Source organism: Ceratotherium simum, chromosome 3 (genome assembly GCF_057802395.1).
Source record: "Ceratotherium simum simum isolate JZ-2026a chromosome 3, ASM5780239v1, whole genome shotgun sequence".
In the NCBI taxonomy this organism is placed as follows: domain Eukaryota; kingdom Metazoa; phylum Chordata; class Mammalia; order Perissodactyla; family Rhinocerotidae; genus Ceratotherium; species Ceratotherium simum.
The window spans coordinates 80,984,368-81,007,741 of record NC_141902.1 but is presented as its reverse complement, the minus strand read 5'-3'; the positions used below and the strand labels follow the sequence as shown (position 1 = coordinate 81,007,741).

Genomic DNA, 23,374 nt, shown 5'->3' with positions numbered 1-23,374 from the left:
GTTTCCAGTGCCCACTTGGCACATTGGTACATGCTCTACAAATATCTGCTCAATGAATGGGGCACGGACAAGGTCCTTGTCCTTGTGGGGAAGAGAACAAGAAAAAGAAGGGGAACAATAAACAAAGGAGTCAACAGAGCCATACAGATTATTGTAACGGGAGTGACAGAGGTGTCTGCCCACACCTGGCATTTGGCCCAGGCGAACTCATTGTTTGGCCACAGTGGACACAATGGAGGTGTCAGAGGCTATGGGTTTGATCCCTGATTGGGCAGGTTTAACTTCTTACCCAGAAAATTTCAGACCTGGGCCACAGACGACCTCTCACCTGTCCAGTCCCTGTAACTTGTGCCACTGCTCACTTGGGTCTGAGTGAGAGGGTGTGAGGTGCCTCCCAGCCTCTCTGAGCCAACACTGGCCAGCTGGGGTCCAGAGTGAGTTTTCTTGGTCTTCACAGGATAGCACCCCTGCAAGCATCTCTCCCTGCCCCCTGATACTCTGCATACACACAGGCCTCCTAGGAAACCACCTTCATATTTGAGCCCCTAGTCTTAGATGGCTGAATTCCTGAATTTTAATTTCTTTTCCAGCATGGGTCCAGATAACACCAAGAACAAGCCAGAAAACTGATCAACTGGAGCATTCAGTAAAATTGCTCTAGTGTTTAACTTCAAAACATCAAACCTCCAGCTGCATGTTTCACTTGCAGAGAAGGGAGCCACCACAGCTTCCTCTCAGTCCCCCTTTGAGCTGAAGTCCACTATACATGCCATCTGCTGACCTCTCTTGTCCCACTTTTGAATACCTATTTAAAGGTGCCCTGGTCAAAAAGAGTTCTTTTTCATGCCACGGTAGAAGCAGGTTGTATTATTTTTAAAATGAGAATAGTATAGCAGAAAATGTCTAATTTAAAGTCGGAAAAACTCGGTTTGAGTTCTACTTGCTACCTTGGGTAAGTTACTTAACAACTAAGCAACTCAAAGTCTTCACCTGTAAAATGGCATGACGACACCCACTTCCCAGTCCCTCCCTCCCTTCTCTCCTCACTATGGACAAGGCAGGACCGGACTGGCCCTCTCCCACTCCACTTTGGATTTCAGCTACCTCCATAAGTTACATCTTATCAAGAAGAACACAAGTTCTCAGTCTTAAGATTCTTTGCTTTTACAATGAAGTCCTTTCCAAATATTCTTTTGAGAGAAAAAAAATGTTTCTCTGAGATTTATAGGAACAAACTGAATTCTCAGCAGGGAAGCAGAGGACAAGTGAGTAGAGCTTAACCAGCAGCTGATGAGATCGCTGGACCCAGCAACATTTCTTTTCAGCCATCACACCTGATCAGGTTACACTCCAGGAACTGGTGCTTATGTACAATGTGGGGGTTAAAATAACCAGGAGAAGCCCGGGTTTGGTAACAGGTTGTACCACACCCAGTCACTAAGAGTTTGGAAAAAAACTCTCATGCTTTGAGAATAGTACAGCTGCTGATGTTGAAAGTTCACATCCAAGAGTAACATTCTCGTCAGGCTGCCTTTCTTACCAGGACACAGGAATTTTCCAGTACAGTAGCCCGCCTGCTAATAGACTGCCGGCTCTCATCCTAGCTGGACACCGTCCGTTGGATGGTCTTTCTTAGTCTCGGTTTGATCATGACATCAGCACGTCTCTACGTGTTTGGGGTGGAGGACGTGTCTGCTGTTTTTGCTTGTCCAGCGTTGTCTTCCTTCTCCTGGTAAGAACATCTCAGTTTTCCTTTGGGTGTCTACACCACGCCCCTGGAGAGCATGTGAGCTGAGCCAGGCTGATCAGACCTTCTCCAGGAACCTGGATTCTGAGTGGAGCAGCTCCTGGAGGGGAGGCAGCATGCCCACAGTGCCCTGCAGAGCCTGTCCACTGGAGCTGGCTTCGAGATCCCCTCCCCAAGACCCGCTTTTCAGCATCTCTTCAATTTGGGGGAGCTACTCCACGTCCTTTCTGCATACTCTTATCCTTTTGGTACATTTTTAGATTCAGTTCCCGTTGTCTGGGATCAAAAAACCTTGGCATGCAGATCTCCCGAATCAAGCATTTTGCTTCACTAAAGACCAGACCCAATGAGCTTTAGAAGGTGGTGGTCCTAGGTCATTTCTTTTGTATTTACATGCTATAGCCAAGGCTTCAGAGCAGGTAGGAGGCTGGTGGGGCAGGAGTTCCATTTGCAGCAAGTCATTAGCTAACTGGGTGGTCTCCTGCCTCCCACCACACTTGATCGTCTCTTTAGTGGGAGGAAGATGTCAACTGAGTGTATTTTTCTGGCGGAGGCAGAGAGTCACCCTGAGAAGTTCACCTCGCAGGGTGGTGGCCCCTTGAGCCTCCTGCCAGGAGCACCTGTCTGTAGAAGCTCTAAGAAGGGCAGCTTCCAAGATCAAAATTCTCCTGGGGAAACAGCACAATCGCAGTGTTCTCATGGTGGCACATCAAAAGTGTGTCAGCGAGGGACTGTGCAGTAATGAGCCCCATGCGGCTCTGTGTGACCCAGCACTTCCCTTTCTGACATGACCATGGAGTCCTTCCTCCCTCTAAACTTGCCACGGGCCCTGCTGTGGGAAGTTTGTTGGGACCAGCACCACTGTGTACACATGGCGGATGCCTGGCAAGCTGGCCAGTGGGAGGGGTGCAGGACTTGCCCTCTGTGGGCTTGGCAAGCACTTGGCACTGGGGGACAGGACGCACAGCCTCACCTTGAGAGCACCATGAAGCTCCTGTGGGCTTGGAATGAAGGACACCATTGTCAGTATCCGAACTGGCGTTTGTGGCCTTGGCCAACAAGCAGCCTGATCAATTTCATTTGCAAACCCTTTCCTTTGACATTTTAGGCCACTCTGTAAGACCCCCTCAGGGAGGGTCCCAAGCAGAACTGAGGAAAGAGCCAGGTGTGGCTTCAGACTGCGCTGACCCTCTCCACCCGTTCTCCATCCTGCTCCCTTGTGTGCCCGACGCCTACTTGTTAACCTTATTCCTCCAGGATCAAAACCTCTCTCAGAAAAGGACCCCATCAACTCATTCCCACACAAGAGAAGGTTAAATCTCTTACCTCCCAGGGCAATGTCTTTGGCTCACCCAAGAAATCCTTCATTCCACCTCTTCCTTGACACAGTGGCCCTTAGCCTAAATGTGTAGGCACACAGAGGTTCCTTGGAATAGGAAAAGCTGGCATGTCTCCCAGCTAACACTCCCTGTCCCCAGGGGCACAGGAATAATGCTGTGCACCATGGGGAAACCCCAAGCAATCGAAGTGTTTGTAAAAAGAAGATCCTCAAGGTACTGAGGGAGCTCAGTCTGCAACAGTGCAATCAGGCTGAGCACAGGTGTGGCACGCAGGCACACAGACGGTCAGAAATAACCCAAGTTCCACGATGCTGGCTCCACAGGCACCCTCTGAAGACTTATGGATCCAGCCTCGGTGGGACCTTTCTAGACAGGCTCAAGTGAGTTCTTAGGGAGGAAGGGATGCAAAATGCTACCATAAGGGATGTGCTCAGTTATTTAAACAATCTACATTACTCTGGAAAGAATGATCCTGTCTTTGTAGGAAGGGGTCCTGGCCACAGCTTTTGTCAAGTTCTTATTTTAATGGTCTCAACAGCGTGTAAGGTTTGCTCATTCTTATCCTAACGTTTCTGTTTTGGGGTTTGGGGAAGAGATGCCATGGGTGAGGAGAAGGTGAGGGACAGGGCTTTTTTCAGGGCAGGATTTGACTGACTTGCGTGAGCTGGGGCCACCAGGAGGACAGGCAGGTCTACATGGTCTAGATGGATCCCGGAGTGGGGATCCCTGTCCGGGAGACTGGCCTCCCTTTTCAGTTTACGAAGCCCTTTCTCATCTTGTCCAGTACTAAACTCTGCAAGGTAGGTAGGGTAGGCGGGTGATATTAAGTAGCCAATGTCAAATCCTTTGGGAACACGGTAGTATATGGTATAAATATTAAAAAGAAATGACCAAGTAAATAAATAGATGGATCACCAAATGGTATTATTCTCTTCATGTTATGGATGTACAAACCACTGCTCAGAGACACAGACACCCCGCCGCCTTGGGTCCCCCCCAACCAGTGAGAGGCATGGAGAGCACCAGTGGCAGGGGGAGGGGTGTCCCTGCCTCCCTATTGCAAACCCAGCCTGCCTACCTGGGTGGCGCCTCCAATTTGATGCTAGGGGACAGCTTTTCTGTGAGGCTATAAGGATGATGGCTGGCATGGTGAGAAGGGCTTTCAGCCTCATTTGCCAGCGTCTTTGGGAAATGGCTACTACGTTGGGTGTACACCTTACTAGAAAGCTCCTCCAGAGGAAAGGCGTGGAGGACACGGGGAGGCCTGGGAGGCAACCAGTGGGAAAGGTCAACTCAAACAGGACCACCTGGAGGGTGACTGACTGCACTTATCAATTCTTTCTCCAAGAATCCCAACCAGAGGCTCAGGGAGAGAACTGGCATTTCGTAGTAAGAGAGGACAGATGAGATAAGCTGCCCTGGCATGAAAAGGATGACTATTAAAATAAGATCCAGCAATGCTTGCTTGAGAGGGGACACTTAGGACATTGCAGCCAAGACTCTAACTGTCCTAAGCTCCCGCTGTGTCCTGAGATATGTGGGCTCTGGGGTGGGGGCCAGCCTATCAGCCTCTGTACTCATGGGAACCTGCTGGAAGCCTCTGCTTAGAGCTCCAAGAGCCTGCAATAATGAATGTGTGCTTCTTTGTGTTTATTTTTTAACAGCTTTATTGAGATATAACTCATATGCCACACAATTCAACCATTTAAAGTGTAAAATTCAATGGCTTTCACCACAATCTAGAATATTTTTATTATGCCAAAAAGAAACTTTGTACACTTCAGCTATGGACCCCCAATACCCTCCCACAACTTCCTCCTTAGCCCAAGGCAACCACCAATCTACTTTTGGTCTCTTTGGATTTGCCTATTCTGGATATTTCATACAAATGGAATTTTATGATATGTGGCCCTTTGTGTCTGGTCTCTTTCACTTAGCATGTTTCGAGGTTCACACATATTGTAGCATGTATCAGTGCTTTGTTCCTTTTTATGGCTATATAATATACCATATTTCTTTGTCTATTCTTTAGTGGATGAACATTTGCCATGTTTTGACCTTTTGGCTGTTATAAATAATGATGCTGTCAATATTTGTGTACAAGTTCTTGTGTGGACATGTTTTCATTATTGTTAAGTGTATAACTAGGAGTGGAATTATCGGGTAGAATGGTAACTCAATGTATAACCTTTTGAGGAACTGCCAGACTATTTTTAAAAGTGGCCGCACCATTTAACATTCCTACCCCAGTGTATAAGGGTTCTGATTTCTCCACATTCTCCTCAAAACTTGTTATTATCGGCATTTAAAAAAAATAGCCATCCTAGTGGGTGTGAAGTGTATTTCCTTATGGTTTTGATTTGCATTTCCCTGATAACTAATGATATTGAGCATATTTTCATGTGCTTATTGGACATTTGTGTATCTTTGGAGAATGTCTATTCAGATCCTTTGCTCCATTTAAATCAGGTTATGTGTCACTTTATTAATGAGTTGTAATAGTTCTTTATATATTCTAGATATAAGTCTCTTATCAGATATGATTTGAAAATATTTTCTCCCATTCTGTGGGTTATCTTTTTATTTTCTTGATGCTATCTTTTGAAGCACATATAATTTTCATGAAGCCCAATTTATCTATTTTTTTCTTTTATTGCTTATACTTTTGCTGTCATGTCTAAGAAATCACTGCCAAATCCAAGGTCACAAAGATTTTTTCTGATTTTTTTTCTAAGAATTTTATACAAATTTTATACAATAGCTCTTTAGCTATTTAATACATTTTGAATTACTTTTCATATGTGGTGTGAGGCAGGTGTCCAACTTTATTCTTCTGCATGTGGATATCCAGTTGTCACAATACCATATGTTGAAAAGACTGTTCTTTCCCTATTGAATGCTCTTGGCAACCTTGTCAATAATCAACTGCCTCAAAATGTATAGGTGTATTTCTGGACTCTCAATTATATTCTATTGTTCTATATGTCTATCTTATTCCAGTATCACACTGTCTTGATTACTGTAGCTTTGTAGTAAGTTTTGAAATTGGGAATCGTGAGTCCTCCAACTTTGTTCCTCTTTTTAAAGATTGTTTTGACTATCTGAGGCCCGTTGCAATTCCATTTGAATTTTAGGATCAGCTTGTCCATTTGTACAATAAAGGACAGCTGAAATTTTGACAGAGACTGTATTGAATCTGAAGATCAATTTGTGGGATATTGTCATCTTAACAGTATTAAGGCTTCTGATCCATGCACACAAGATGTCTTTATATTTATTGAGATCCTTTTAAATATCTTTTAATATGTTCTGTAGTTTATAGAGTTTGAGTTTTGCACTTTTGTTAAATTTATTCCTAAATATTCTATTCTTTCTGATGCTATTGTAAATGGAATTGTTTTCTTAATTTCATGTATGGGTTGTTCATTGCTACTGTATAGAAATACAATTGATTTTTGTTTACTGATCTGATATCTTGCAACCTTGCTGTATTTATTAGTTCTAATAGTTTTTTAGTGGATTCCTTAGAACTTTCTATATACAAGGTTATATCATCTGCAAATAGAGCTAATTTTACTTCCTTACTTCCAATATAGATGCTTTTTATATCATTTTCTTGCCTAAACTCTCTGGCTAGAATCTCCAATACAATAGAACCACCAGTTGAATAGAAGTGGCAAGAATAGATATTGTGTCTTATTCTTGATCTTAGGGGGAAGCCATTTAGTCTTTCATCATTAAGTATGATGTGGGTTTTTTGTAGATGCCCTTTATCAAGTTGAGGAAGTTCTCTTCCAATCCTAGTTTGTTGAGTGTTTTTATCATGAAAGGGTCTTGGATTTTGTCAAAGTCTTTTGCTGTGTCCATTGAGATGATCATGTTGTTGGTAAAAAATTATTTTATTGATATAGTATATTACATTAATTGATTTTCAGATGATAAGCCAATCTTGCATTCTTGGGATAAATCCCACTTGGTCATAGTGTATAATCCTTTTTATATGTTGCTGGATTCAGTTTGCTTGTATTTTGTTGAAGATTTTTGCATCAATATTCATATGAGATATTGGTTTGTAGTATTTCTTTATTGTGACGTCTTTGTCTGGTTTTAGTATCAGGGTAATACTAACCTCACAGAATGAGTTGGCAAGTATTCCTTCCTCTTCTATTTTTTGGGAGAGTTTGTGAAGAACTGGTGTTAATTTTGCTTTAAATGTTTGTTAGAATTCACAAGTGAAGCCTTCTGGTCTTAGGCTTTTCTTTGTGGGAAGTTTTTTGATTAGTAATTCAATCTCTTGTTATAGGTCTGTTCAGATTTTCTATTTCTTCTTTATTCAGTTTTGGTAGTTTGCCCATTTCATGTCAGTTATCTAATTTATTGGCATATAGTTCATCAGCATACAACTGTTCATAGTATTCCTTTACAATCTTTTTTATTTCTGCAAAGTCTGTAGTAATGTCCCCTCTTTCATTTATGATTTTAATAATTTGAATCTTCTCTCATTTTTTCTTGGTCAATTTAGCTAAGTGTGTCCATTTTTTTTTTTTTTGGTGAGGAAGATTAGTCCTGACCTAACATCCATTGCCACTCTTCCTCCTTTTTGTTTGTTTGTTTTTTTTTTTGCTTGACGAAGATTAGCCCTAAGCTAACATCTGTGCCAGTCTTCCTCTATTTTGTATGCAGGATGCCTCCACAGCATGGCTGATGAGTGGAGTAGGTCCATGTCTGGGATCTGAACCTGCAAACTTGGGCCACCGAAGCGGAGCATGTGGAGCTTTAACCACACGACCATAAGGCTAGCCCCCAGTGTGTCAATTTTTTGTTCTGTTGACATAATCAACTTTTGGTTTCCCTGATTTTTCTCTATGGTTTTTCTATTCCCTATTTCATTAATTTCTGCTCTAATATTTATTATTTCCTTCTTTCTGCTTGCCTTAGGTTTAGCTGCTATTCTTTTCCAGTGTCTTAATGTGGAAGGTTAGTAATTGATTTGAAATATTTCTTCTTTCTTAATATAGGTGTTTACAGCTATAAATTTCCCCCTAAGGACTGCTTTGGCTGTATTCTCTAAGCTTTGGCAGGTTGTGTCTTCATTTTCATTCATCTCAAAGTATTTTCTAAATTCCCTTTGACCCATTGGTTATTTAGGAAGTGTTTTGTTTAATTTTCATGTAATTGTGAGATTCCAAAATTTCTTTCTATTGTTGATTTCTAATTTTATTCCATTGTGGTTGAAGAATATACTTTGTAGTATTTCAGTCCTTTTACATTTGTTGAGATTTATTTAATGGCCTAGCATAAGGTCTATACACATACGAAGAATGTTTCATGTGCAAATGAGAAGAATATATATTCTGCTGTTTTGGGGTGGTATGTTCTATAGATATCTATTAAGTCTAGTTGGTTTATGGTATTATTCAAGTCTTCTATTTCCTTGTTGATCTTCCTAGTTTTAAAAATCCATTACTGAAAGTTGGGTATTCAAGTCTCTAACTGTTATTGTTGAACTGTTTATTCTATTTCTCTCTTCATTCTGTCAGATTTTGCTGTATTTTAGGGCTCTGTTGTTAGATGTATATATGTTTATAACTGTTATAAATATCTGATGAATTGTCTTTTTATAACTATAAAATGTTCCTTTTAAATCTCTAGGGACCTCTAGGGACCATTTTTGTTTTAAAATCTATTTTGTCTGATATTTGTATGGGCACTCCTGCTTTCTTTATGGTTTCTGTTTGAATGATATATCTTTTTCTATCTTTTTACTTTCAATGTCTTTGTATATAAATATGTACCTGTAAGGAGAAAAGAATGATCTTTTTGTGGACTGTTCATTCCTGTAAGAGAGCCAGCCAGTGCACAATTCTGGCAGTAGTAACCTTCATTAGCCCCCAAGGGGAAGAAACTGTTCTGGGAGGCTGCCACCAAGCACATCCAAAGCTCATTTCTGAAATATCCCTAGAGATACTACAAATTAGGAATTATTCATTGTCCACCCTCACTGCAGAGGCATTCCTTCTATGGTCTGATATTTCTTGTAGAACCTGGAGAATATATATTTCCCCTTCATTTCTGATGGATCACTTTGTAATCTTGATTGTTCCTCAGATTGAGTTTCACCTTTTCCATTTACTTTTCCTTTCCTGTAAATGTGACATAAAAATCAAATGCAACATCAAGTGCTCAATGCTCTTCATATCTATTACTCAGAAAGTCAGGAAGAGAGAGAGACCTTTTAATGGGTCCCAGGGTCTACATGCAAAGCATTTCTCAATAGAAAAATCCTGTTAACTGTGAAACTGCTATCTGGGAATTCTCTTGTCCTCTGTAATGATCAAAGGGAGGGATGTTCAGATGATCAAATGGTTAAGTATGGAGTATGTTAAGTATGGAAAAGAAGAAAACAGAATTTTCTAATTCAAGACAACACTCTGAAATGCTTTCTCTTCCTCCATCTGGAATGTTTCCTAATTTAGAAAAATAAGTAAAGGCTTCAAAATTTTACTATTTAATTTAAATACAAGTGAGGTTCTAAAATTTGGGTAGTGTCAGAAAAAATTCCTGGAATTAAACTAATGTAAATGTCTCCTCACCATTCATATACCATCAGTAAGGCATGTAGTAGACCAATGGTGCTATTCACAATTAGATTTACCTATTTTTATTTTAGAGGAATGCCGGAAAGAAAGTCTTTAAGTTTCAGACTAGCTACAAATGGATTAAACAATGGTATCTTTTCAGATCTTGACTGTACCTAAAGATCCACATGTTCCAGGCTTCATTCTTAAGTCATGATCACACACACACACACACAAACATACAGGGAACATGCTTTCATAAAAACATGAAGGAATCCATTCAATTTTACCCAAAACAAGGCAAATCTGGTTAAGATAAATGAGCAAAGAGGACAAGTTGAAAATTCAAATACACTTCTTTGCAGAAAGTATTGATGAGTATTCAATTCGATTGCCAATAAGATGTTGAATATTCTTTTCTGAATCACCCTAATTCAATGTACAGTACAACATGTACTGCCTGGGAAGAAGTTCAAATCATAAATACTACAGGGAACTATCTAATAGCTTGGAACGGCCTTTTCAAGTGGCCAAAAGCTCTAAAAGATTGCAAAAATATTAAATCTGGTGAAGCATGAGCTATGTGCTCCAGAATGAGCCTGTCTCCCTGTCTTACCCCACCTCCTTGCTCCAGGACTATCTGGGGCTGGGTCTTAAGGAGCTGGCACACAGGGTTACTCTTTGGATGCCAGATGATGGTGGGGCCTCTTGCCTGCAGACTGTGGTCAGCAAGGTGAAGGCTGCTGGCCACAGTCATAACAGCTGAGCTGATCTGTGATTTCTGCCTCTCCTGCCAATGTCAGGGCCAGGATGGCCGATGTGTTTGTGTTGGTGTGTGAGATGCTGGAGAGAGGCCATCTGCCCTCTGTGTCAGATTCCAGATTCCATACGGTTATGGCGGGATTTGGGAGAAGTGTCCACAGAGCTACGAGCAGGATTAGAATAAAGAGGTGCTAATGGTATGCAGTTGGGAAGGTAAAGGAAACTGTCGGGAACTTGATGGAAAAAGGGGGTTGAAGAAAATTAAAGGGAGATCAGGGGAAATAAAAGAAAATATAAAGGAAAAAGACAAACATCTCTGTTGTTTTAAAGGTCAAAGAGTAACAATAATATAGAAAGGCTCTTTCACCTTGCCAGATTCAACAGTGGGTTGCATGTTGGCTTCTTTAATAAAGTTTGCACCATAGGGTTCTTGGGCTCTTCTTCCAGGTTACAAGCTCTGTCCTCCAATCACGCCTACCCCACGTAAAGCAGACATTTGTTCTCCAGACCCTACACACCTCCAAACCACATCCCACTTACCCAAGGTCACTTTTCACCTATGGATTAAATCTCTTTCTGATTATCTAGCACTCATTTTCTAAGGTCAACCTCTTTACTTTTCTTCACTTATTAGCCTGAGTCCATATTACTATATGTTCTTAAGAAAGACTCATAATAACTAGATGATGCTATACAATAATTCAAGTTTTATTGTCTAAATGTGTGTGTGTGTGTGTGTGTGTGTGTGTGTGTGCATGTGTATATATATTAGCCAGCCCTGGTGGTCTAGTGGTTAAGATTCGGCGATCTCATTGCCATGGTCCAGGTTCGTTTCCTGGTCAGGGAACCACACCACCCATCTGTCAGTCGTCATACTGTGGCGACTGTGTGCTGCTGTGCTACTGAAAGCTATCTCACTGGTATTTCAAATACCAGCAGGGTCACTCATGGTGGACAGGTTTCAGTGGAGCTTCAAGACTAAGACTAGGAAGAAGGGTCTGACCACCTCCTTCTGAAAAAGTTGGCCATGAAAACCCTATGAATAGCAGCAGAGCATTATCTGATATAGTGCCAGAAGGTGAGAGGATGGTGCAGCAAGACCGGGCAGGGTTCTGCTTTACTGTACACAGGGTCGCCAGGAGACGGAATTGACTCCATGGCACTAACAACAATATATATAATATCAGTACGTTATATATATATATATATACGTATATCGTGTATGCGTGTGTACAAAAACTAGGATTTGCAAGAGTTTTAAAATCTACCACCAGATCACACATTTCTTTAGCCAAACAGTAAACACTGTTTGACAAGCTGTAACACTTCATCTTCATGTCTCCACTTTAACAAACAGTACAAAGTCAGACGATCCAAATAAACAAACAACAAACAGAACCAGCCTAGCATAGGCATCTAGGCATTTCTTTTCTAGGCTCTGAGGTAAATTTCAGGTGCTGTCTTCTCTTTTATCAATTTTATTTTCCCCTCGCTTTTGGAAATAACACTCATTCTTTAAGTCCGATCGACATGATTTTATAGAGTCAGGTAGGGAATGGAAGAGGGTGGAACAGAAATGAGAGTGGTAGGAAGAAACCGAGTATTTATCAAGTTACATGACAGCAAAGACCTTGTCTGTTTTTCTTACCTCTAAATACCTTGGTACCTAGAACAGGGTCTAGTAAATGGGAAGGGGCTCAGTAAATACATGTTAAATGAATGAAATTACTGATGCTGTATGATGTGCTCAGGGCTGTGCTGGATGCTTTTAACAAGAGTACTGAAACTGGGCAATAAAAAGTAACTCAGTATTATAACGTGCCCTCCTTTGTATAACAAGAGAATGCATTCCCTGAGGTAGTACCTTCAGAGCTCAGGCTCATACTGAGGTGATGGTCCCAACATCTCAGTGGGCAAAATAAGGGTAACTAATAATCTAAGGCAGGGCTCATGAGCCAATTCTGGCTTGCAGATTGTTTTTGTATAGCCCAGGAGCTAAGAATGGTTTTTACATTTCTAAGAGAAACAAAACAAAGAAAAATAGACATCAGAGACTGTGGCCTGCAAAGCCAAAAATATTTACTATCCAGCCCTTTACAGAAAAGTTTGCTGACCCTTGTTCTAAGGAGATGCTAAGAATGTCCTTCTGAAGCTACTTTTAGTCTAAAGTGTGTTTGGCTTGAACTTGTGTTCAAACATGGCAAGGCTGCAGGACTGTGATCTGTCAGACCATAATGACTCCGTGAGCATTCTGGAGCCACACACACACTCGATGTTTTTTATCCAAGCTTAGAGCAGCTCTGTACCACCAATTTATAGAGTTGGCACCTTTGTTAACTCTTGCTTGTTTATGTGACTTTTTTTGCAGGTGTTTTCCTACATGATTTTCTAGTTAGAGTTTTCTGGTGCAATGAAGTCCTCTCCTAGAAGATCTGTGGGTAGCAAAGTCATAAACATGCTATGCTGGCCCACTTTGAATTCATCTGGAATCCAGTTGTAATACTCAAGATGTAACCTGATTACCTCTCTCTATCTTTCACTAAATCTGGGAAATTTTTGGTCATTGCTCCTTCAATGATTATTTTCTGCTCCATTCTCTCTCTCCTTTCCTTCTGTGACTCCAATTACACTTATGTTAGAACTCTTGATATTATCCTACAGGTCAGAGTCTCTGTCATTGTCAACAATATTTTCTTTCCATTTTCCAGACTGGATAATTTCTATTCTTCAAGTTCACTGATCTTTCTTTTGTCATCTCCAATCTGTGGTAGATCCATTGAATGAATTTTTAAAATTTAAGATATTGTATTTTTCAGTCCTAAAATTTGGTTCTTTTTTAGAGTGTCTCTTTTTTTCTGCTGAGATTTCCTATGTGTTCATTGATTATGACCATATTTTTCCTTATGTCTTTGAGCATAACTGTAACAGCTGCTTTGAAATTCTTGTCTGCTAATCCCAACATGTATAATCTTGGATTCAGTTTCCATTAATTGCCTTCTCATGTGAGTATGGGTCACATTTTTCTGTTTCTTTGTATGTCTAGTAATTTTGGATTCTATCCTGAACATTGTGAATGTTATGTTAATCTATAGCAGTGCTATTCAATAGAAATAAAATGTGAACCGCATATGTAATTTTAATTTTCTGGTATCCACATTAAAGGAAAAAGAAATAGGTGAATTTACTTGTAATAATATATTGTATTTGACCCAATGTATCCAAAATATAATTACTTCAATGTACAATCAATACCAAAAATTATTAACATATTTTATTATCACTTTCCATACTAAATCTTTGAAATCTGGTGTGTTTTAACCTTTACAGCACATCTCAATTTGGACTAGCTAGTGGCTACCATATTGATCAACACAGCTCTAGAGTAACATTCTAGAAGAATATTGAGGGATGGTCCAAAACACGCTATTCCATCATTACAGAAAGCAGAAACCATTGACTGACAGTTTTTAAACTTTATTCCTTGGAGTTCTGCAGAGGTGCTGTGGGCCTACCATGAGATGAGGGGAGACTGAGTGCACATATATGTGTCTCAATTCAATCAGAGCAACTCTGATGTCATGTTTCATATATTTTGTTTCTGCACGTAATTTAAAAAATATTTCGATACTAAAATAGTGTGAAAACATAATGATTTTAAAATATGATTCTTGAATACATCCCTCTAAGATCTTTCTTGCTCAATCACGCCCTTGAGCCCATGCTGACCTCTCTTCCTCTTGATACACTTATCCTACTTTCTAATCATGTCACAGAGCCAGGCTATCTCTGCTTTCAGGAGAAGAGACTGTGGCCTGTCCAAGTGGCAAGTCTTTTCTTCTTTGGCCCCATGTGTGCGTAATTCATTGACTGATCAGTTGATGGGATTGTGGGATGGTTGCTCATATCCAAGATGCTCAAGAAGACTTCCCAAAGTGAGCTCTTCCTCATGGCCTTCAGTGTTAGGGTAAAATTTCATTCCTAATTTGCCAAGGACTACATAAAATCAATGAAGCAAGTCTCATCTTCTTGCTTTCCCTCCTGTCTTCTCTCTCTAACTCACATACATTTTACCAGTTTGACAAAGCAAAAGGAGTTGGCTCAAAACCCAAATGATTTGTGAAACTTTTGCACCAGGCTCATGGCATGAGTGAGCTTAACCGCCATGTAAAAAGTCCAACCTAGTTACAAAAGGTAAACACACCTTAACCTGATGCACAGAACCACAAAACAAAAGCCATGCACCTCAAGCCAGAGGAGAACGGGAAGCCAGGGGTGATATCACACAATGTAACACAGTACTGTGTTAAATGACTGGAAATAAGAAGGCTTAGCTGATGAACACATTTCACACAATTCATGTCAGCTGACAGCGAAGAGAATTCACTTCAGAGCAAGTGAAGAACATGACCATGATAGCTGGCGTTGGGAAGAGAAGTTCTGATGGATTCCAAACAATAAACACCAAGATCTGCACGCAGTGGCGTTAATTTCAGCCCCAGAAATAGGCCAACCACAAACACTAACCTGTGTGCACTTACTCATGTGCACTCACACTCCGACAATGATTTTCTTTTCCTCCAAGACAAAGCAACCTCGGGGAGTTGACACGTACCAGTTGAAAGTGTGCGGCAACAGCTATTTTGTTCTCCATGAGATGTTCTTAATCATCTCCTATGAGATGCTTTCCAGCTAAGATTGTATATTTCTATCAGAGTTCTCGTTTAGTAGCCAGAAATCCAGTATTTTGAGCAATCAAAAATCACTCAGCACTAACAACGGAACATGGCACAGAGCAGTACTGTGGTATTAACTGTGTGTCCCTCACACCTCCCCCATTCACAGGCATTGCTGTCCCCACCGTGGTGGGTTCAAGCTTGAGAATCCAGCTCCTTACCGTGACTGGCATGGGTGTGAGTTGCACCTTCGGACTTGGGGCTCTGGACGGCTTGCTTGAGGGCAATCACTGTCATTCACCAGAGTCGTGGTCTTGTTAACAATCTGCGTGCAGGACACGATGGTTCTGCGTTCCCCTGGAAACCAAACCACAGGGAACTGAGAGGCTGTGGCTGCACACACCTGGAAAAGGCATTCATTCACACTTATGGAGGAGCATTCAGGCACATCGTTTGACCAGTTTGTCACTTAAAGCAAGTGTGGTAATGCCTTTTTGGTTGTCAGGAAGGGAGAATCGTAATTTTAGTGATGAGGGTGTGTAAGACATGGTAAGGGCAGTGTAGGGCAGTAGAAAAATTCTAGAATAGGATCAGAAAGAGGCAACACCTCAGATCAGCTGTGTCCTTGGACAAATTGGGATTCATCGAGGCCAAAGTTCTGATTTGGGCCTTCAATTTCCATCAAAGATTGCCAATTTCTCTCTCTTTTTTTTATTGAGGTCACATTGGTTCAGAACATTATATAAATTTCAGGTGTACAATTTCAGGTGTACGTATTTTGACTTCTGTATAGACTGCATCATATTCACCACTAAAAGTCTAGGTGCTGTTGCCAATCTCTTTATCTGTTTATTTGATGTTTATGTCTACGGAGATCTGGTCTCAATTAAATATCTGTACATCAGCTCTCACCAGAGATTATGGCTTCCCATTACAGAATTCTTACTTGCTGTAGAGAATCGAGGAATAGGGAGGCTGGTTTGAAGGACATGCAGACTTGTATTCTCCAGGGAAGCATTCTAGAGCCAATCTGAGAACTTGTCTAGCCAGCCAACTTCTACCTATGCCCAAGCATCACCTGCTCTTGGGAAGCTTCGCTAACTGGTTACTCCAACTGGATGAAGCCATTCTCTTGTGTTCCCAAAGAGAACACACGGCCTACACATTGCTTGGCCATGACTTTGTCAGGAAGGCAAATGACTGGGAGCTAGGAGGTAGCCTCTGCAGCCAGGCTATCCGGGTTTAAACTTGGCTCGACCACTATCACAGTGATCATAGTGTCAACCAATAGTAAGCCACCATGCTTCTGTGCCTCAATTTCCTCAACCAGGCTGGTTCACTTAACCTCCCTGTGCCTTAGGGTACTTCCAGCATGGTTAAAATAAATTGATACAAAAAAAGTGCTTAGAACAGAGCCTGGCAGGGGTTAACATCTCATGGTAGCTATATTCCTGTTATTATTATTATTTGGGAAGAGTGGCAATAAAAGATTAATAGGATGTCAAGCACAACTATCTGGATCCCAGACTCCTTGATAGGTCTGTCTCCTGGGGAATTTGTCACACAGGGATGAATCAAAATTATGGAGTCTTTTTTTGCTGAGGAAGATTCACCCTGAGCTAACATTCGTTGCCAGTCTTCCTCTTTTTTGCCGAGGAAGATTCACCCTGAGCTAAGAAAAAATTACGTAATCTTGAACTACACTGTCAGCTCCTACTGCCCACAACTACAGCCTTGTGTGAGTACAGAAAGCACGAAGCTACCTCAAGCCAGATTTCAGTTTTGGCTGCAGGTCTGACAACTGTGTCAGAGAGGTGGGAGTCCTCGGTGTCATAAAAGGATGTCAGTACGACAGCAGCAGCAGAGCCCCCGCCCCCAGCTGAGGGGAGCCTGCTAACTGTTCCATTTGGGCCATGCTTAGTTTGCAGCAAGTTGCCCAAGAGGAAAAGTCTGGTGCAATCAGGTATATGTGCACGGGCTGGACCTGGAGGTTGGAGGACCATCAGCAAAGAGGGACAGCTGAGGGAGAGGGGGACTCTCAGGGAGAGGTGCAGAGTGGGAGGACAACAGGGCTGACGGTAGAATCTTGAGGATACGAAACTGCCACAGGGCTGCTTCAGGAAGAGGCTGAGAACAAACAGTGAGGGCAGTTAGCCAAGACATGCACGAGAGGGAAGGAATTCACAGTTGACCCTGGCAATGTCGGATGGACTCAATCATGCTATGGCTTTAATTCCTATTCACTGGAAATGAGACAGGTCCCTTAAATGGCAAACAACCCTCTACATATTGGACACCTGACAAATGTCATCAGCAGTCAACAGCCGCTCAGGATTGGGTATGGGTGGGGACACGCCCAGGTTCCACTCTGCCATCCCACTCTCAGGGTTGGCATTCCAGAGTCCAGGTCGCTCTTCTGCCCTAACTCTGTGCCCATCAAAACCTACCCATCCTGTGCCCCACCTCCCAAGACCCTGCTGTGCACCCTATTAGGGTGACAAATTGCATTGAACTAGGGGCTTCTGGCTAAGAGGTCAGAATGGCTTCCTATTGCTTCTCCCAAACAACACAGTAATAAATATAATGCCTTTTGCTCACATTGATTTTTGCAGTATGACAGTCTCCTCCCTGCAGTGGATGTGAGGACTGATCATTCTATTTTAGAGGTGAGGAAATTCAGGTACCTATAGGGTAACTATAGGGTAAGTCATTTGCCAAAATATGACAGCAAATCGTGAAGCCAGGACTCATGCTCCAAAGGTTTCACTGGACTTGTAGAACTTTTTCTTTCCATTGTATCCTATAGTGGGGTACTGTGGCAAAGAGAAAAGGGTATCTGGGGAGCAGAGGCATCTTCTGCTGCCCCTCGACCCAGCAGCAACAGAGAAGGTCTATTCTCTTCATTCCCAGGGTCACCAGTCATACTTATGACATAGCTGTACATAGGCCAACCCTCCACTCACAGGTCAGAGTGAGAGGGCCCCATGCTGCAGGCAGAACAGACGTCTGGGCATAACTCCAACGTGCAGGAGTTTGGAAGACCGCCCAAGCGTTTTGCAGAGAGATTTGCAGTGGGACGTGGTTAAGTTCCCGTGGAAATACAGGTTACGTAGCCAGCCTTTCCCATGCTCTGTGCACTGGCCAAGGAGTGCCCTGAATTCACTTCTCCTTCAGCAAAACCCCACACCCAACGAGCCCGCGACCCCACCTGCTCACCTCCTCCACACTGCACGCTGCACCCTTCCCAGCCGCTGTGGGTCCAGATGAACAGCGAGTCCTGGGGTTTTTCTGGTTCACTTTGATTTTCAGCAGTGTAGTTTACAGGAACAGTGTATTCGTAATGAATTCCATAATTTTGGTCATGAAATAACAACACCTGGATCAGCAGCAAAATAAAAGGCCATTATGAAATGGAGCGAAAGCCCACAGCGTTGCTGAATTTGCAAGCCAAGCCACACTGTGGCTGTCTCCCTTACCAGAGGTAACCAGTTTTTTTCTCAGCTTCAAAACAGGTCCAATCCTTTATTTCAGTCTTGGGTTCCTCAGATACTCAACTTGGGGGCAGAAGCTACGTAAACCATCAGCAGGGAGCTCTGCTCTCTCCCGGTGGAGAGAGGACCAGTTTAGATGAGGAATTTTGGGATGAGCAAGTTTGTAGGCTCTAATCACACTTACATGGAGAGGTGCTCCATGTAGAGAAAAGTACCCGTGCCTGCATACTCACCCATGAAGCTGCCCTTGCGGGCAAGAAAGACACAAATATACTGCTTTTCCCTAAAAAGGCGTCCGAACAAGTAGAGTTACTCTACTTCTTTGAAAATGAACATCACTTTTCACTGCCCTAGCACCAGTCGCTACTACGCATAATGCAGGCTCAAGGGCAAACACAGCCCCCCCCAGGGGAACCTTGAGGATGTCTGTTTGGGCATCCAAAGACGCATGAGCCTTTCTGCTGCCAAGGGAGCTAGGATGATGATGGTGCCCATGGGGTGGCAGAGGCCCAGCTGAGGGCTTAAAGCTGGGAGTGAGGGGTGGGGAGCCATCCTGCAGTTTGGGGACCATTGTGTCTGAAATCTTGGTGAGTGAGCAGATGGATGGAACTGCTCTCTGGTGATGCATGTTACAAGCCCTGTAAGGACAGAGGTGCTCCACCAGCTTTATTTCTCCACACATAAGCTGCAAAACAAACCCTCCCGTAGGAGCTTCGCGTGGCCTGGCTGTGGGTGATGTGTCCTCAGGCTAGGGTTTCAACCAGTGGGCGCTCTGGTCTAAGCAGCTAGCAAGTTCACTTCCAGGCTGGGAGGTCTGGGAGAGTAGGCCAGCAGGAGCTAACGGTGCAATGTGCAGGACCCACCTGACTTAACTTAGGGAAGGCCAGGTAGAAAGCGTGCCAGATGACGGGAACCATCTTCCCTCCCAAGCATCTCCCAGCCCTCCAGGGGCTTGAGTTATGGGGTAGGGGTGGGGTGCTAAAAGCAGCTCAAACTGCATAAACGTCCACCTCTCCAAGAAATAGACTTGCAGTAATGCATTTGGAAAAATGCTTCCAGTTTGGAAAAAAAAAAACTCTTTAAAAGATCTTTATTATCTCAGTATGGGAATAAGACCGGTGAATTGAGAATCCATATGAAACCAATTTCATGCAATTTTGCAGCCACGTATAATTTGTGCGTGCGTGTGTGTAATTGGTTTCAAATGCAGGTCCCTGTGGCTCCACGGGTGCTCCTGACCCTGTAAGCAACATGCACACCCCGGTTTGGGGACAATGGACTTATATTTAGAGGCAGAAGGGCAACTTTCATTTCTAGATTTAAAAACTTGAATAACAATCGTATTTCAAGAGAGAAAAGTGATTAATATTAGAGGGCTAGAACTTCAGCTGTGGCAGTTGTTGCTCGTTTTGTTCATCACGGTCTGAGTGAATCCAGGCTGTGCATCTGCTTTAATGAGCTGACCATTCACCCACAGTTTACGAAAGCTTTTGGGGAGAAAAGGGAAATATCCCCATCTTGGTGTTTGCTAGAGAAAGCAAATTCACGTGCTAACAGACGATGCTGCTATATGGGTTTTCTCTTGTCTTTTGCTTCCTCTTTTAGCCTCTCTGAATAACTGCTTTTAAATCAGGACTGGAGGGTCTTTCTAATGACTTAGACTAGGAAACAATCTAATCACAAAGAAACGGCCTAGGTACAGGTTCTTGGGTCCCAGAAACCAAGTTGTGAGGATCTATATGCAGTGGACCTAGTGGGCTGAGCGCTGCACTGACAGATTTCTGGACAATTTAAGTCATGCATGGAAACCGGTTCACTCTGCTCTCATCAGAAGCTGTAATGGAGTTGGGCCAACATGGGCGATACCCGCACTGGGTGCTGGGCTCACAGGCAGAGCTGGTCTCCTCAAGAGATTCCTTGGGAGGCAGCCAGGGAATCCTTTGGGTGTCACCTAACCTTGAAGAGCTGCAGGTTGCCAGAGACCATAAATTAACAGAGAAAAGGAACTTCCAAGCAGAGACTTTGGCAAGCACTGAGGACAAAATGTGCTTTGATTACAGATGCACAAGCTGCCCCAAATCCCATTCTTTGGAAGGAGACACGGAATCAATAATTATGAGTTATCAGAAGTTAGCCCTGAGAATTCCCGGACCCTGAGAAGGAAACAGCGGCATTCCTTTCCCTGGAGATCTTTAATATTCTCAAAAGGATGCATAACCGGATGGTTAAATGGTTTGCATGGGGTCCTCCCTGAGACAACAGGTAAGATAAGGGTGCCCTGATCTGGCCTGATTGCACAGCTTTCTCGAGACCACCCAGGGAGTAAATATTCCTGTACAACTTGGTTCTCCCTCCTGATTCCTGAATGCTTGTTGCAATCTGAGACTGGAAAATCTGAGTGATGCTGGTTTGGAAATAGAGTCAACAGTTCATTTCCAAAAGGTACTTTCCAAAGTGGATATACAAACTGTGGGGCAGATCTACAGCATCTGATATAAAAGAATAGACTTTGAGCAGGGCTGTCTGCTACTTAATGAGGCCAAGTCTCCTTGGCTGCCACGTGGCTAAGTATTTCCTTCCTGGAGGCAGTTCCTGTTGAAAAAGATGGGCGCTCTGCCAGTGAAGGGCCAGGGTGAACTTTTGAGAGGGGAGAATTCTGACGCATATGGTGAAAGTGATTAGAGAAGAAAAGACAGAGAGGGGCTTGAGCAGCAGGTGGCCAAGTAAACTACCAGGAACCAGGTGCATCTCTTCCCCACCAGGTCCCAGGGAAGAAGTAAACTGGAAGACCCCTTAGAGCCTCAGTCTCAAGGCAAACACAAAAGCACAGTAAGTTACCATCAAATGCAGGGGTGTTTTGGTTGGTCCCTTGGCAGAAATTTTCTCCCACAGGCCCCTTCTAACATAGCGGACGGTCGTGCCTGCAATCTGGAACTCTCCAGGAAGTTCTATCTTCCAGTCACTGTTGATGGATCTCTTATTGGAGTCTTTGAGAGCTAGAAAGAAAATGGAACACCATGAAATAAGGGGAAGTCAGTCATCTTTAAAGGGAATCTGGGTGTCTTGAGTGTTGGGTCAGAGGTCTTACCCTCCACCTCCATGGGGGAAGGGAGGGAGGCCTACAGGGAGAGAAGGCAGGCTTTCTGTGTACTGAGAACAGAAGCCTGGCTCACGAGGAGTAAACAGCTCAGGACCCACAGAACCCTCCGAAAGAGCTGCCGTAATCGTTGCACCTTTGAGCATGGGCTGCCTTGTCTCAGAATCAACATCCATAAGCAAGGGCGCAGGAAGGATGGAGACAACCACAGCCCAATCACATTTCCCTGAACTTACAGAGGAGAGGATTTTCTGCCAGGTGAATGAACACTATTTTAATGTGTCTAAGGCGACAAAGTGGGTTTTGCTGCTGTAGTAACATTCCTCAACGCATTTTACTGTTACTTACCTGGGGCTCTTTAAAGATGGCAGCCTAACCCCAACATCTCTTGCTGATTTGATAGCCCTATGTGAGTAAAGTCAATGCTCCTTCACAAACAATTGTTATCCTATTAAATATTAGAGTCTGGAGACCTGAGCTGCCCGCAACTGTGGTGCGGGTGCTCCCACACCAGTTCTGTGGGTTTTAGGTTCACACTTTGCTCGCTCACACCCCCACTTGGTACAAAATGTGTAGGAAGAGACAAGGAATCAACATTTTGCTGACTGGCCATAGCAAAAACTTGGTTTTCCACACAGGCCATAAACTTATTATCTGCATGCTCATCAGTGACCTTTTTTTATCTTCTCACCTAGGTTTGCAGTCATGTTGTTCTCATGTTGTTCTCTCTGCAGTGAAATTCTGTTTTTTTGTTTTGCTATTTAGGAAAGAAAAAAGCTAACTAGAACCTTCTCTGGCATTTACAAGAAGGCAGCAAATGACAATAGGTGACAAGTCTTTAAGTCGCTCACAAAATGAAACTTCCAGCACACCCTGAGCACCCTTCCAGCACACACTTGCCACACTCTGCAAGTGCAGCTGGAACCCTCTGACACGCCAAATGCTCTCACTTTGGGACCCTGCTCAGGCCACCATCAGCAAAATCAGCTTCTGCTCCATTCCCCATTCTCTGCTTACTGAGGCCACAAATAAAACACCCACACTTAATATCTATTTTGGATAATGAGAGTTGAAAGCAAAAAGGGGTTTCAGTTAACCCTGAATTCATAAGCCCCAGGCTGGGTAGGTCCAGTCCTGGTCAGGCCACAAGCTGCTGGGGTTCGCTGGGCCTCGGCTTCCTCGTCTCTAGGACATTGTGGTCCCAGCGCTTGTTCCTGCCCAGCCAGGCTCCTCTGGGACACACAGAGGAGAGGCGTGCTCAGGACTCCTTGCTAACAGGAACCGCCCAGAGCAGCCGAGAGAGAAACAGGACGAGGTGCTTTCCAGCAGAGTGACTTCCAGGTGGGCTTTCACATCCAGGGTGGTTGTGCATAGAGAGCGGCTGAGGATTAGAGGACTCGAGGAAGGCTGAGAAAAGAGAAAGCTCGACCACTTGGAATCAAATGTTTTCCTTCAAGAAAATCTACTCACTATTGAAATTTCCTGGCTACTAAAAGGAAGTGAGAATGTTGGGATACTCACAATTTCTGCTCCTTTTTCTCTTCCTAAGACACCACCTGTAAGCCACCATTTAAGGGGCACATTTCCTGGTTTAGCCCCTTCATATACTTTTACCCATTTAATCTTTTTTTTTTTTTTTGTGAGGAAGATCAGCACTGAGCTAACATCCATGCTAATCCTCCTCTT

The 23,374-nt window shown here is 43.1% G+C and overlaps 1 protein-coding gene across 1 annotated transcript in view; it reads right to left on the bottom strand.

The window, feature by feature from the left end:
- Positions 1 to 23,374, bottom strand: part of ADAMTS17 (ADAM metallopeptidase with thrombospondin type 1 motif 17) — a 366,608-nt gene that overhangs the window by 61,612 nt on the left and 281,622 nt on the right. Inside the window, 3 exon segments of the mRNA XM_087428860.1 lie at positions 15,322 to 15,457; positions 18,317 to 18,476; positions 21,430 to 21,587. Coding sequence (XP_087284986.1) covers positions 15,322 to 15,457; positions 18,317 to 18,476; positions 21,430 to 21,587 — 454 coding nt within the window.